Source organism: Humulus lupulus, chromosome 3, assembly GCF_963169125.1.
Source record: "Humulus lupulus chromosome 3, drHumLupu1.1, whole genome shotgun sequence".
Taxonomy (NCBI): domain Eukaryota; kingdom Viridiplantae; phylum Streptophyta; class Magnoliopsida; order Rosales; family Cannabaceae; genus Humulus; species Humulus lupulus.
Genome location: NC_084795.1, coordinates 3,891,675 through 3,908,710, shown reverse-complemented (window position 1 = coordinate 3,908,710; position 17,036 = coordinate 3,891,675). Strand labels below are relative to the sequence as shown.

At 32.6% G+C, this 17,036-nt stretch overlaps 1 protein-coding gene across 1 annotated transcript; it reads right to left on the bottom strand.

The window, feature by feature from the left end:
• Positions 1-1,336: 1,336 nt before the first annotated feature.
• On the bottom strand, positions 1,337-10,192 carry LOC133821813 (mannosyl-oligosaccharide 1,2-alpha-mannosidase MNS1-like). Its single transcript, XM_062253962.1, has 14 exons — positions 9,884-10,192; positions 9,245-9,292; positions 8,173-8,331; positions 6,937-7,049; positions 6,309-6,374; positions 5,963-6,134; positions 5,414-5,503; positions 4,722-4,846; positions 4,526-4,591; positions 3,869-3,977; positions 3,685-3,783; positions 2,530-2,610; positions 2,243-2,413; positions 1,337-2,012 (listed from the first exon to the last, which is right to left on the bottom strand). Exons 1-14 carry the CDS (start codon positions 10,034-10,036, stop codon positions 1,782-1,784), a joined length of 1,683 nt encoding a protein of 560 aa, XP_062109946.1. The 5' UTR covers positions 10,037-10,192; the 3' UTR covers positions 1,337-1,781.
• Between the last annotated feature and the right edge of the window lie 6,844 nt (positions 10,193-17,036).

Genomic DNA, 17,036 nt, shown 5'->3' with positions numbered 1-17,036 from the left:
ATAAAGCCACACGTGGTAGAAATAAAAACACATTTATTTTACTATCTAAACCTCCTCACATTTTTTATTTGAATTTACTTGGAATTTCTAAGAAGAATGAGAGAAAGAAAGGGAAAATTGTGTGAATGAAGGATAGTTTAGTCCAATTTTCATTTAATTTGAGAATATTTTCTATTTATGGAGTATCTTTAAAGCATAGATGATAAAATTTTCCTATAGTTATTGGTGGAAGATTCCAGATACAACTGAAAAACTAATAAAGACATTGAGATAAGAAACAATACAAGACAATGACATTGAAATGGCAATTGACAAAGAATAGAAGACTTTGGTAAAGAATTTTCCTTCTCACTCAATTAACATCTATAAAGGCATATCAAACTACCCATACATTGCAACTAGAGATGCACATTTTCATCATGGGGATGGGCCCCGTGGGGACTTGCCCCTAATGTAGCGGGGAATCCTTGTCTAAATGGGGAACGGGGCGGGGATTGAGACGGGGATAATTTTCGATTCCCGAATGTTAAATAGGGCGGGGACGGAGATATCAATCCCCACCCCGACGAGACTCCGTTTAAACTTTTATATATTTTTGTAATATTTTATATCTTTTCTTATGTGTTATTGTAGTATAGTAATAACTTTTTTTAATATTTTTAATTTTATTTACGATAATATTTAATATTTTAAATAATAAATATTATGAAATATTTTAATTTACATATAATTTATAACTTTTATTTTAAAATTTTAATTTAAAATTTATTTTTAATGAGGATTCCCCGCTTCAATAGGAGATTCCCCACCCTGCCCTCGACGGAGAATAAACGAGGATGGAGCTAGGACAGAGATTAAAAATATAAATGGGGACGGGGACAGGGGAACACTACCCGCCAATTCCCCGCCCCATGTGCATCACTAATTGCAATGTATTCTTAAGTTTTTGGTTTATATCAATTACTTGTTAGCCAAACATAAGACCTTCAACTTCATAAACTTTATAGATAAATTTTAATTTCTTTAAAAAAAAAAAAAATTGGGATAAAGTTCCATCTAACATCCAAAACTGAGCGAATGTAAACAAACTGTTTAAACCTAATGGTGACACCTTAGATCACTCAGATTTTTTTAAGTTTGTTATCAGAGTACCCCTAATCTACGTACGATCTAGTGCATACTTTTGGAGGGTACAAAACTTTAAAAAAAATCACTTCTCGTGGAGAAATGTTCTGTAAGAAGCTATATATTTTACTTCAATGATATTTAAATCATTGCCACAAAAAAAAAAATACAAATTTTGTGAAAAATTCGTTTATACATGCATACCAATCCATATATAATAATAACTTAGTAGATTATTTCAGTTCGCATGCTCTTTCCATCTGTAAAAAATCTCAACAAAAAATTACAGAAAAGCATAAACAAGTAAGTATCAAAATAGGAAACAAAAAATGTTTTCCCCAAAATTACAAATACCCATCCGTCCCAAAGTGGAGGCAATAGAAAAAAGAATAAATGTAGTAAGAGAGAGTGTGAGTAATTTACCTATGTTACATATGCATGGTGATGAGTTAACAAAAGAGTAGAATACATGTGTTTTTACTATAAGGAATAAAGGATTTCCATGCAACCTTTCCCGGCTACTGAAACGAAATCGGCAGAGCCCGAGCCCCCATTATTTCCTAAGGGAATCGCTCAACATGGAATTTCATGAGCGATTGTCGTTTTTCACTCTTCATGAAATCGAAGGGGATTCGACCTGAAACAGTAAAGCTCACTCACGGCCGACCCTCCTTCCTGCTACGTAACTTAATCTTTGGTTTCTGTTGCGCGCTGTCCTCTCCACCATCGTCATGTCGGGTAACGATTTTTAAGGGGTGGGCTTCGGTATTGAACACCCATTGATCCAAGGGTATGACCGAAGGAGGTGAGAAGAGAAGATAGAGATACTTGAGGGTCTCGGCGAGAAAGAAGCTCTGCATCATGTTGTCCTTCACACCAGAATTGACCTGATGATAACCAACCAGAAGAAGTTAATGAAAAGCCACTGACTGACTACTAATGATACTTGGAATTAGTTGTAAAAACGAAAGTTCCAACTTAACAATCAGTAATATGATTTTATGAGACCCTTGGTATGAATGAGCATCCATTGATGAAAGCTAGCAGAAGACCAGTTTAACAGTTGTAACATCCAACTGAGACTTCTTCACAAAATAACAAGTATAAGAGTACATACATCTTTCAGTCCAACGTATCCTGATTCTACGCGGGAGTTCTTTTCAAATGCTTGGAATATATTCCAACCCCATTCTTGGTATGTCTTGTTTCCAGTTATTCGCCATAGGTAAAAGAGTGATTCAACCGTCTCCGGTCTCAATATGTTCCATGATGTACCCACACTCATATCCTGGTTATTTTTTTTATATGCACACCACATAAAGATCATGAATAAAATTATACATAAGAATCAATGCAATAGAGGGAAAGTTTCATCTGACAGAAAAGGAAAAAGAAATAACTAACCTGCCCAGCACGAAAGAAATAATTTTCTCCGGCTAACTTTGTTGGTGTTGACTGGTAGAAATTATAGCATGTCCAAGCAAGCTGTCAAACGCAAAAAACTTAAGTAATTTTAATAATACTGGCATAAGAGTAAAAGTGTTGAAAGGCACTAGCTAACTTAATCAATGAATACGGCATCCACCGCCCACCATCCAAGAAACATGACTATGACACCCCTGGACTTGACTACACTGAATTTGCATCACTCTAGCCACTAAAGCTAGCTCAAGTGGTCAGGTAAGTGTACGAATGTGTGCGTAAGGGGTTTGAAGCCCTGCTGGGACTAACCAAAAATAAGAAGCATTGCGCCTAAAGGAAATGACCCGAACCAATTAGACATATAAGCTATGTGTCCTTCCTGGACAAAATCCAACACCCAAACTACATTTTAGATTTAGGTCAGCAGACCAAATCCCAAGCTGCCAAATGATTACCAGCACCCGTCCTCACCACTCCACAGGAAATCCATTATTTTCTCTTAAGTCGGAGTGTGGAAAATTTAAATCAAGCCCTTTTTCAGTGACTCGGCCATATAATTAGTTTGACTGATTCCTAAAATCTAAATGTTTCCCTTTTAACAGAATGCCTAAATATTTTTTTTAAAAAAAAAAAGAGTGAACACAAAACCCCACATTGGTGACAAAACTTAGCAAAACAGCCTCTTTTGTATTTAATCCAGGACCACAAATTATCTTTAGATCTAATATGCAGCAAAACATCTCCTCTAATTTAACTTAATTGAACAAAAAAATTATATACTTTTCTTTTAAAATGGAAGTATCATCTAAAAATGAGTGATCTAAAATCCACCTATACAAACCACTAAACCTTGTATTTCTGAACAAATATTTACCTCATCGACCATCATCCCTAAAAAGATTAACAAAGAAGTAAAAAAGAAGAGAAAAGCATAAACAGAATCCCTAGCCATGATTATTAGTAAATACAAAAATGATAGTAGTTCCTAGACATAGTTGCATCCACATTACCACTTTTTTAACTTTGATTTTTATCAAGTCTAATAAATTGCTAAACAGCTTAAATACAAACACCAAAGAATCAGAGACATAAATATGTAAGTAAAAAAAATACAATCATTTATAGTACGATTAGCACCTCTTCAGAAAGTGATAGAATCTTTTTAGATTCTTCTGGACCATAGCCGGTTGATCCCAAAGCCAGCATTCCTGGCGCAAAGCACGCTAACTCATCCATCTGCAAGTAATTAGTTGAAAAAAATAAATACATATGTTTTTAAAACTATTATTCTGGTATAGTTCCTACTATAAGTAAAACACACCTTGTCATTCAAAGAATCTCCATTCTTCTCACAAATATATGTAAAAGATGATGGTGTTGACCTCCGAATTAAACTCGACAGACCTTTCATTGACTGTTCCCACATTTCCCTGTTTTTAGAAGTCCAGAAAACAAATTTATTAAAGTAGAACTTCAAAAAAAGAAATATACAAAATATGGTAAAAATAATAACTAAAACAAACTTATTTTTAAAGATGAAAAAGTCAAATTGATGTGAAATCAACATAAAATTTCATCCAATAAGGGGACCTTAAATAACCGACAAATTAAAATTCTTTAATTCAAACATCTTTGAACTTCAGAAAATGGCAAGACATACTGCCATGTTCTTGCTCCTCTAGCCTAATTCATGTTAACATGTTGGTTCCACTATTGACATAAAACCATTGATTTTTCTTTATTTTCTGTACTACTTTTTTCAAACAAATCAAATATCTAAAATAAACTAAAAATAAATACATTATGACATGAGAAGAAAATTGAGATAAACGAAATTCATTTTGCAGTAGTAGAATCAAAGCAGACAGAAGTTCTTTTCTGATACTGTCGCAAGATTAAGTTTCACTACAATAATTTATTTAATCAACTGATAAACTGTATTACCAAGTAAACAGAACATTTCGCAAGAGTTGCTTACCTATATCGCTTTACAGCTGGAGTTTTATTCCCCTGTATCCAAACTTTGAGCAAATATTCATAAAAGCTGCAAACAATATCTTTTGTCAATAAAAACAAAGAGGTAATGCATAAGTTAGCAAATTCAATACAGAAAAATTTATTAGATGATGGGATCTAATAGACAATCATTGAATATTAAACAAAAATTGCAGTACCTATCTCCCATAGCCCCAAAGGTTGTTGTGGAGTATGCTGTTGTACCTCTGTGTGGGTCAAGATAGATGGGAAGCAAACCATCATCTGGGAATATTTTTTTTATCTGTGTTATAACATTCTCAACCTGGAAAAGCAACATGAACGTAATTCAACTCACTTTTTTTTTATATATATATAAATATATAAGAGACAAAAACCTTTTATTGAATGAAAAAATAAATTACAGGAGAGAATAAGGAATCCTCATCAAGAAAAAAAAATAATGAGAAATACCATCAACCTTTACCCTTTAAGCTGCAGTGCTTAATCGTATAATTACAGTCATGTTTCTTAGTAGTTTAATATATTAAGATTATTGTTTATTTTATTTGGGATTTTGATTAATTTAACACTTTTATTTGAATTAGGTTTCTAAATCACTTAGTTGTTATTAAATAAATTTTCCGGAGATATTTCAGATTTCTTAGTTCTCTAAACTCCTAGAACAATTTTAAACTTCTTCCTCTTTTGCTGCATCAGGATTATAATCATAGCAACTAGACATAGCATCATTAGAGTTACAGTTTGCTAGATGCCAACCATAATGAGTTATCAAAGATGTTTTGTCACATTACTCACATCCATTTATTCAGAAGAAGACTGAAGGGTGAAAGCAGGGGTGCATAGAAATGAATTGGGAAAAAGCATTAACCTTTTGCTGGTACTTAGGATCTCCAGTTCTTTGAGAAAGAGCAATGAATTCCAGCTGCTCCGTGCCAGAATCTGCCAAGATACTTTCACCCTAGGAGCAAACAATAATTAAATCTTTCGTTAGTTAAACTCTTAAAATCTCTGACAGCAATGGAAACATATACTGTACAAAGATATGCTAGCTACAAAGACCTCTGCAAAATGATATTGTGATCAAGAAGAAAAACAAAAATTCCAGGCTGAGGAGATCAAAATCTTTCCAAAAAAAAAAGATAATCCATTTTTTTTTAGCTAAAGCAGTATATTTAACAACTTCAAGATCATGCTCATCTATAAACTTTTCATCCATTAGACACTGGCAAACTATAGGGCCACCCAGATGACCCTGATGGTAAAAGGTTCAGAGCATGATTCCCTTTATCTATTGACAATATTACTATGACGCACTTCTCGTTCGTATATCAACAAATCAATTCAACAAAAATACAACATCAAACTTCAAGTGATTGGAGATGTTCAGATGTATGCTTTTGGGAGCTTAATTACTTACCCCAGTCCACCCTGGGTTGTGTGGTCTTCCATGTGCCAAGTTAATAATGTTGTAAGGAATTCCAGATGGTGTATCCCATGCTGGCAGCAACCTGTCTGCAATGTCTTTAGCCTTATCAAGGAAAAGTTCATCCTCTGAGAGATCATACGCACTAAGAAGACCACCTACAACTCTGGATCTCAGTGAAAAGAGTCCCAAAAATAAAATAAAAAAGATGTCAGAAAGAGCATCTAAAGATGTCTCTGCGATAGCTTTTGAAAACCTTAGAAAACTAAAATCCAACGATAATTCATTCGCATGAAGAAAACAATTAAAACCAACTACATTTTAAACCTTATAATGCAACCTTATGGTTGTCTCAAAGACACTAGCCTCGTAATTCTTGTTAAAATCCAACGAAGTTGCAACCCAACTGCCAAAAAAATCACATAATTATGAACTGGATATCAAATGGATAAACACAAAAGAATATCAACATTTCACACAAGCAAGTAAAATAAAATGTAAACTTCTTAAAGCAAGTACCATAAAAGAAGATTAAGAGAATAAGATAAAATAAGCAAACAGAAACCAGAGTTGAAAGTGGAACAAAGTTGAGGACATCAAGATTGACAAGAGCAAATAAATAAACGAAAGAAATAAATATAAAATATGAAGAAATAGGCTTACAGCAAGCAAAACCCATCTCCAAAAACGAGATAAAAATCATGTTATATATAACCTAAAATAATTCAGCATGAGCAGCTTGGGACAATATTTCACCCAGTTTAACTTAGTGGTTATATATAGAAGACTTTCTTCTATGGGAGAAAAGAAAAAAAGGCATTTCCATTTGATTATTATGGAATCAAGACATGCACTTCAAACATCATTATAATGTTTTCTGAATCTACACCAAAAGTAAGATGCAGAATGTCTATCCTAGCCATCTGTAATGAGAACATTACAAAATAAGATTGAAAATATCAACTCACTCTCTTGCTTTCTGAAACTGTTCCTCAAGACCCATGATATATAACGTATCAAGAGAATCTACTAGTGTTGCTCCAAGACCACCAAAGCTATTGACACCACTCTTGGACTGAGGCTGGTAAGAAGAAAAGCATAAGTTAGTTCTTGAACTTCATTAAATCAAAGTACTCAACACTGAATTCAGACAGGAGAACTTGAAAAAAAAGAGGGGGAAAAAAATCAATTTAGAACCATAACAAAACAAAATATTAAGTTTTTTGCAGGGTTTTCAATTTTATTTATTTTCACTGCTCTCTCTCTCTCTCTTTCCTCACACCAACCCCCACCCCCCTCTCCCTCTCCTGTGGCTCACAAATCACAATATGAATGGCTTTTCAGTTTTTTCAAGCACATATTCAAGGCTACCCAAATCTAACATTTAGAATACAATGACAATCTTGCAGGGTTTTCAATTTTATTTATTTATTTTCATTGCTCTCTCTCTCTCTCTTTCCTCACACCAACCCCCCCCCCCCCCTCTCTTCTGTGGCTCACAAATCACAATATGAATGGCTTTTCAGTTTTTTCAAGCACATATACAAGGCTACCCAAATCTAACATTTAGAATACAATGACAATCTTGCAGGGTTTTCAATTTTATTTATTTATTTTCATTGCTCTCTCTCTCTCTCTCTTTCCTCACACCAAACCCCCCCCCCCCCCTCTCTCTTCTGTGGCTCACAAATCACAATATGAATGGCTTTTCAGTTTTTTCAAGCACGTATTCAAGGCTACCCAAATCTAACATTTAGAATACAATGAAAATCTTCCAAATTCCAATATAAAGATGCTCTCGTCACCTCGTGAGCCCCTACAACCATATTTAAAGAAAAAGAAGACACATACAAGGGAATAAGAAAAAAAAAATGCAAAATCTAACAAACGTTAAATTATATACAACCTCCCAAAAAGCTTAAAATTACCATCATGAGTTTTCAAATTAAAAAAATCTTATTACAAAAATTATCCAAACAGTAATATTTCCAACTATAATTTTCATTTTCATCAATGGTTCAAAAATATTAATTTTCTTCCTGTCACAGTTATATGTTTATACGCTAGAAATTGCATAAACAAGACAAATCTGCTATACAAATTCAGGGAAACAACCACAAATAGGGCAGATTTTATTATTAATTTATCCATGGTTTCATTCATATTTTCAAACAACAGATTTATTTTACAAGTGTACTTGGTACCTGAAGTTCATCTTGGCCCCATGCATACTTGACATATGAATTCCACGCGTGAAGCATAGCATCTTTTACTTTTTCTCTTCGTTGAATATCAATTGGATCCTCTGGAACATCTTTCAGTATCTTTCTGACGGTATTGCCTTCAATCTTTAACTCTTCCAGCTGAAGATACAATTCAAAATTGGATTAAGAAATCACTGCTAAACATTCAGCTTAAAATGCAACACGTTGACCAATGATGAGCAAGAAAAACTGGCATGTGGAGAGGAGACAACCCATATCTAACAACTTTGGTTCCTAAACTCTTTTCCTTGACAACATAATAGCATCATTTAATTAGAGTTACAATTAAAAGTCCAATCAGTGAACCCATCGAAGGTGTTACATTAACTTTTTTACCAGTTAATGATTTTGTGAAGGTTTATCTAATTCTTTCCATTTTCCAATAACAAGCTTCCGTGTATTGAAACCTCAAACCTCATAAGATTAAATACAGCAAAACATTCACCAAATTAAATTGCAATAATAACTCTGACAATTGTGTAAGGAAGAATTAATATAAACGCTAAAGGAAATACACAAGTATAAAATGGGGGTACACATAAACGAGAAATGTGCAAGACACTCCCATACTAATGTCTATGTCTAGAATTATTGAAACCAGGTAATGGCACAATGGATTCAGAATGACAAATTTTGCTTTATTATCTGTTTTTGTTTTCAAAAATTGAAAACATGGAGTAAAGTAGTTAAATCTACATCTCAATAAGATCTCTACCTTCATTTCACTTTTGAAAACAAAAAGGAAAGTAGGTTGCCAAGCAAGCCTAAATCCACAAAGCAAAAATAGTTCACATGAACTAGAATTGAAAAGAATTGATCACATGGACAGGGAACATCAATCTCAAAGAACGATATTGATGTCAACTTTTTACTTTTTTTTAAATCTTATAGGAACTAGTAGAATAACATGCCAAATAATCCCAAAGCTTATGAGACAAATATAAGGGAAATCAGCCACTAAAGACTGCAAACTAGAAGAAAGATCAGTTTCATGAGAAAATAAATCTCTTACCAAATGTTCCAAGTTGGCCACGTTCTCATTTAACTTTGCAAGTTCTATCTGCAATTGAGAATGAGTTTCATTAGAACAGAAGATAAGTACGCCTCCAGTTAAGCTTACTACATAATTCAATCAACTGGGGACAAACTTGAGCAAGAACTTTCACATCATAAAACAACCCAAGACTTTTTTAACGAATATCAACCAAAAATGTAGCATTTGAAGTTCACACGATGAAATACTAACGCACATAAAGGTCCAGTCCAAACATAATACTGTCAATCCTTGAATTGCACTACAATTCTTCATTCCCGTCCAATTATATTGTTGTACTAGATAAACAAATATTTATTATTTTTTAAACGTAGAACTAAATTTTCAAAAGAAAAAAAAATCTTAAGGAAAATAACAGAAAGAACTTAATACCTTCAATTCAAACACCACACACATAAACACACTGATCAAACAGGATCAACCTCACGATACGACTCGAACAAGGTAAAACGAATCAGATCCCACAAAATGTGAAGTCTCCGACCCCAAAAATCAAACTTTACACCTTAAATTTTTGTTTTTCCTTTTGATTTTTTCTCAGCAACAAAACCGGGGGAAAAAAGACAATCAAACAAAATCGAAAGCCGAAAACGTTACCTCATGTTCCCGAACGAGAGTCTGACGATCCCAAACAACGAAACTGACACAGACGAAAGCAATGAAGAGCAGAGCCAAGCGTTTAGGCCTCTTGAGGTAATAAGCAGGGTTACAATATCTCAATTTGCTAGACGTTGTTCGAGCTCGGGCCATTAGATCTCGCAGAAGAACAATCACTCAGACAAACTCGGATTATTGAGACCGAAAAAACATCGAGATGGAAGAAAATGATATCTTCTCTTCCGATCGAATGAGAGAGAGAGAGTTTGAAGTTGTGACGATACGATTAAAGCTTTTTAGCTCAGTTCAGGAATTCGGTTTTTTTTTTTTTTTTACTGAGATCTGGCGTTTCGTGTGGGGGACGTTTCGAATCGGAGAAAAGAGAAACGCGGGAGGAAGAAAGGGAAAAAGAAAAGTCTAGGTCGTCGTATGCGGTTGATTTGAAGACGTGCCATTAATTTTAAGTTGACGAATTCAACTTATTAGTATACGACGACGTATGGAGGCGTGTGGACTGAATGAGGGTCCATATATACCCTTTGGTGTCTTCATCAATATTAATACTTCGACCAACTCCATTTTATTTTATTTTTATTTTTAAGGGTTTTATACTAGAGTTACTCAAATTGGTTGGTTCTGTCGGTCCTTGAAATAATTTTGTATTTTTTATATTATTATATCTCTAGAGTCAGTAATTTTATATGAGAAATTACTGAATTCGATCACTTGTTGCCGTTACTTTTCAGTTTTTTGTTGAGGTCTATCCTGTAGAGGGACTCAAATTGGATCAGTGATCGATTTTTAAGTTTCATCATAAACATAATTAGTTATTTCCAATTACACAAATCAATAGTTAAAACCGCACTCAAAGGTAGTGCATTTCCTATTTTTATAGGAACTTCTATACTAGAAATAATGATATCTCCAATTAAAGTCCCTGTGGGATGTAAAATATATATTTTCTCACCACCCCCATAGTGTATGAGATAATTGTATGCATTTCGATTAGGATACGAAAATAATGGGGAGATTTGGATTCCATTGTCAATTGTTCTTATCGGAAATAGGATTGACTCCGGATTCGAGCCATAGCACATGGTCTCATAAAACCGTACGATTTTTCCGATCTAAATAAAGCATGTTTTACATGAAGAAGATTTTTCTCAGCATGTTCTATTCGATACTAGTAAGAGAAGAGGCCAACTCGGTATTCTTCAAAAAAAATAGAGAAATTCATAACCAAGTCAAGATGATACGGATCAACTCCTTCTTGCGCTAAAGATCTTACCATTTCCGACGGAACTAGAGTTACATCTCTTTTTCATTTTCATTCAAGAGCCCTCAAACTTACTAAAATGTATCGCATAATTATTTTAAGTTAAAAAATAATTTACAGAATTCGCAGCAGAAAACGATTTATGGCTTAACGGAAAGTGATTTATGACTTAGTTAATTTTGGTCATAAATCATTTTATGTTGTGCATTTTGTAAACTATTTACTAATCGATTGGACCTATGTGATACACATTTACTAAGTTTAGGGACTTAAGTAATACAAAATAAAGCTTGAGGACATAATTGATACTTTTAAAAAAGATTGAGGACCTCTAGTGATATAAACCATATTTTTAAATATCTCGTTTGGAAATAAAAAAACAAATATTATATTTATTGCAATAATTGTTCTTTATTAAAAATGTGTATTTAAGTCTTTAATTGTTGTTTGAGGGAATTTAAAATCTGTTTGGGCGAGTGTAGTACTATAATGGGAGAAGTCCTCGTGTTGCACTCCTAAAACTTATAGAAAATATGATTACGTCCACTTGCTTTGATTTTGAGACTCTCGTGTGTGATGGTTTGGGTCACCGTTTTATGGTAGAACTTGGTGTCCATTATAATTTTTCATGTCACTAATGGACTCTTTTAATATATAAATTAAATGTTATTATTTGTCATTTTAAGATATCTAACACCACATAAAATGACACTCTATAGTTGGTTAGCAATACCTCGTAATACTTATTAAATTTAAATATATAGGACCTGATATTGGATTGCACTAAAAACAATATATCACATTCTTATGGTATTAGACATCAGGGATTCCCTTAACATTTCTCATATAAATTAAATGCATTTTATGCTTAAAACGTAAAATTGAAATACTTGTATTAATTGCTTTTAAAGTGGGTCCAACGTTTCTTGGATGAATGTTTTGATCTCGTAGAATTTTTTTGATAATTAATATTAATTTTGTATGCACTTTTATAATTATACTAAAATGTAATTATAAATTTAACACACTCTAACGAGACCAAGTGTCACCACCTAGGCTACTCGACTAAGGTAGATTACATTTTAACAAATATATAAGAGAATTATTTTATAGAAGCTTCACTTTAAATTCTATCGGTGAGATTTTCAATGTTCTCAATCTGTGAACAGTTTTTGGTGCGATTTTGTTTTATGAACGTGTATATTGTAGCTATTTAGAGTATCCTATAAATTTTTAAAAAATTCAAAATAGTTTACAGTACCGAAAACTAAGTTAAAACATGTTGTTGCACGCATGACTAATTTTTTTTATGCGCGTGGAAAGCAACATATTTGAACCTAGTTTTCAGTACTATAAACTATTCGAAATTTTCTGAAAATTTACAGGATGCTCTAAATAGCTACAATATACACGGTCATAAAAAAACTCACACCAAAAATTGTTCACGAATCGAAAATACTGGGAGCCCCACCGATATGGCTCAAAGTGAAGCCACTATAAAAAAAATTCCACTTTATATTACTATTTATAGTGTAAATGATTTACATTTAGTAATATTTAAGTAAGATACTTAGCTATAGCAATGGTTCAGCCTTTCCCTACACACACAAAAGAATCTGTTTTGCTTGTCTACGAGTTAATGCATCTTCTATATTTCAAATGGTCTAGAAAGACTAATAATAGAAGAATGCATAACAATGAACATGCCCTACCAGAAAGACAAGAATCATAGTTAATTTCAAAAGCTATATTTTTATTTGTGATTTTCTCTAAACTATTTCTATTATGTAATTTTTGAGGTAAACATTTGACATTACCAATTTTTTTTTTTTTTAAATGTGTGTGCTTTTAATTTTTTTTTTGCTTGAGGACTAGCAAAATATTAAATTTGGGAGTATGATAACTCTATAAAATAAAGTTATATTACTACATTTTTTATGTTAATTGTTGCCTAATCTTTGGGTTTTTAAGTACTTTTGTATTTATTAGTCTTATTGTAATTTTCTAGATTTTTATATGTTTTTATAGATATTTTATTATAATATGTTGTAATTTAATTATTTGAAATCAATATTGTTAAGCTAGAAGTAAAAATATATAATTTTGAGCTTAAATATTTAAGTAAATTAAGTTTTAATTAATATTTTCATGAAATTTATGTTGTATATTTTATTATTGAAAATATTTAGTTTTAATTTAATTTATGTTTATTTTTGTAGCATTTTTTGCTCTTGACAAAACAAGAAAAATGAAAAGAAAATGGCATTTTTGAGAGAAAAGAAAGGAAAAAATAGTATTATTAAAATACCAAAACAGACTTCAGCCCACACCTCCTCCTCAGCAGCTGACTCCCAGCCAGCCCCCTTGGGCCCGCCTGAAGGCCCACGCCCATCAACCTGCAGCTCCTCCCAGCAACCCCTAGGCCGCACATGCCCATGCCCAAAGGAGCCAGCTCATCTTCCTTCCCTGCCAGCCCACAGCCGCCTGCCAGCCCCTGGGCAAGCCCCACAGACCTAGCACTCACTCGGCCCAAGCCAGGCCAAACAAGGCCCACGCCTGCCAGCCAAACCACCGAAGCTCGAGCCCAGCAGGCCCACCACGCCCAGCTGCCTCCCTGCCTGGCCCAGCCACCCAACCAGCCCCTTTATGCTTTTTGAGTCCAACAATTTCATCATTGTTCCCTTGTCCCAAATGTCTAAAAATGACATATTTTTACCCAAAATTTTCCACAAATTTTAACCCAAAATTATCATTACACCCTAAAATTTACCTATATTTGTCATATTATTATTAATTTAAATTTATTATTTTAATACTCTTATTTTAGCTATAAATAGATAATTTTCAAGACCATTTGGGGTGTGCTCATTTTATGGGTTTTACACTACAAAATTTATACACTTTCAAGATTATTCCATTCTCTTCATCTTTTTCTTATTTTTTGTCATTTTTTCTATGAGTTTTTAAAGAAAATTTTGGGGGTTCCTCCTCCAAATTTTCCTATTTATGTTTGTAATTTTTTGTTTGTATTTTCTATGCTAGTTATAAGTTTATAATTTTTTTAAGATTATTATTAAGGTGATGATGAAACAATATGTAACTAGATAGTATTTATGTTGTATGTTGATTTCTCATTTTGTGTAATAAAATTTATGAATTTGCTTATTCAAATATTTTCTTTCATATTAAATATCTTGTATTTTTTATTGTTATAACATATTTACACTTTGTTATTCATTAGTGCAAATCACAATATTCTTTGATTAATGTGTGCCATTAAATTATGCACATCAAATGCTTAGAACGAAAATATTATGTTTTGCTTTATAAATAATATTCATTGATTTATTTGTTATTTCATTGGATTGATTTACATTAAATACTTTGAAATTATAATTTTAAAAGTGAAGATAAATCCTACAATTCTATAATAATTTGTGCTTAAATAAAATATATAATTTGAATAAGTGATAGTTGAATAATTTCTACTATTAATGAAATTTGGGAATCAATGTACTTATAAATGCTATTGAATTTATATTTTGTGGATTTTAATACAATAATAATATTCTTTTACCATATTGATTTTTACTATTAATTTATTTTTATTTATTGTCTTAAATTTCTTTATTATTGTCTCTTATTTTATTTTCTTATCACAAATTCTCATCAATCTTTGAAGCTAGATTAAAATTTATTAATTTTGATTTAAAATAGTTTTCTTTTTTATTTTAGACAACTCATTTGGGTTCGACATCCTTACTTACACGATTACTATTCTATATGAACGATGCGTGCGCTTGCGATATAAATATTTAAAACATACTCATTTTGGGTCCATCATTACATCTGAAAACCAATTGGTGATTAGTTGAGTTACTTATGTTTTTATTAATAGCTCAATATTCTTATACTTGTTCCATGTGGGACACTATACTCCAATATCCCCTCAATATGGTGGTTATTTTTTGCTTACCAATCTTGAATCACCGGATCACAAGTAGCATTTCTCAAGTTGCTTATTTTTTGGATCTCAAGTGTCTTTTTGCACTACATCTAAAAACTAATTGGTGATTAATGAAGTTACCCATGTATTTATTAATGGCTTAATATTCTTATATTTGTTTAATAATATCCCCTCAAAATGGTGGTTATTTTTTGCTTGTCAATCTTGAATCACCGGATCACAAGTATCATTTTTGCACTATGTGAATCTCGTGCTATGTCTGTTAGGAATATTGCTCATGATACCATGAAAATAATCATGAGGTTCCATCTAAAAATCAATTAATGATTAGCTGAGTTACTCATGTTCTTATTAATGACTCAATAATTTTATACTTGTTCCACGTGGGACGCTATTTATACTAAAATAGCTGCCAAGGCAAAAACAAAGCTTCATTCGTGGCTAAACATGATACGTTGTAATATAATGAAAGAACCTTCATCGACGGTTTATAATTGAGTTGTTAGCCATGACTGTGAATGAATCTATAGAAAACTCTCAGGGGATGTTTGGTATGGATGGAGTAAAGTAAATGTGGGAAGGAGAATCTAAATCCATTCTTATATTTTGTTCAAATTTTAAGGAGGTAAAGTTAATAATTTGTGTGAGCCCCAAATGTATTTTAAGGGTAAAGTGAAGCCTTTTATACTCAAGAGTTTAATGTTACCTTCATCATAAGTCCCTCTACACTTCAAAGTCAACTCAACTACTTAAAACAAACACTCCATCAATATGCAATGCAGCAAGGAATATTATCTCCTTCAGTTTATTAGAGCAACTCCAGTGGTGGCTACTCCATTAGTTACTTAACATGTCCAAATCATCCCAAAATATAATTTTTTATTTTCTCTCTCATCCACATCACTTTTGGCAACTTTTTCTATAAAAATGCTCAAATGCTAAGCCACCCCAAAAGTTGTCAATTATGGTACAACACATTATTACTTAATATATTATTTTGTAATTATAAATATTGTCACACTAAATTTTTTAAATCCATATATTAATATAAATAAATATTACATGAAATTTAAATTAGACGAAATTTAAAAGAGCTTATAAAATGACATAATCATAATTAAACAATCTAACATAATTAAAAAAATGCTAATTAAAACGATTTCCAAATTTTGACCATATGTGCTTGTTTAACGAGTTTTTCGGAAACTATAATTATGAAATATTAGAGAGTGTAAAAGAAAGGATTTAATAAAAGTAAACAAGGTTTTTACGTTGTTGGGGCGTTAATGAGCCTTAGTCCACGAGACAGTTGTATTAGAGCTTAGAGTACTTTTGACAATGGAGTTTTCTACAAGTTTGAGCAAAGTAACTGCTTACAATCAAAATCTTGGATCTCCTCCTCAATGCACCACTATTCGTATTTAAAGGCACATTGGTGCACTGGGCTTGGGCCGGGCTAGCCAAGGCCTAATAAAGCCTCCTTCTACCGACTGCATCAAACCTCATATGGAAATACTCTGAATGATTTTATAGAGCTTGCACTATGCATAGGAATACGTGTCAACGCATTCTAAATCTTCTTCGAAATTGATATTCTGTATACACTGGTTCATCAGAAAGGTAGTCAATGAACAAATGTTGGTGTCCTTCTACATGACCCCTATCAATGTGGGCTCTCTTTCTTCCTTGTCTTGTTGAGCTACCCTCATCCATGAATGCTTTGAAATATTGATCATCATGATCGTCAGTACACTCTGCAATTATGATATCCTATAGATTTATATTGTCGTATGGATTCGGAAAATTTGGCGAATCCATTGTCGAACTTAGAGTATATGATATTTGGGAATGAAAGATGAATGAGATAGTAAAATGAAGGATTGAATGGATAGTTGAGTAAAAGGAAGATT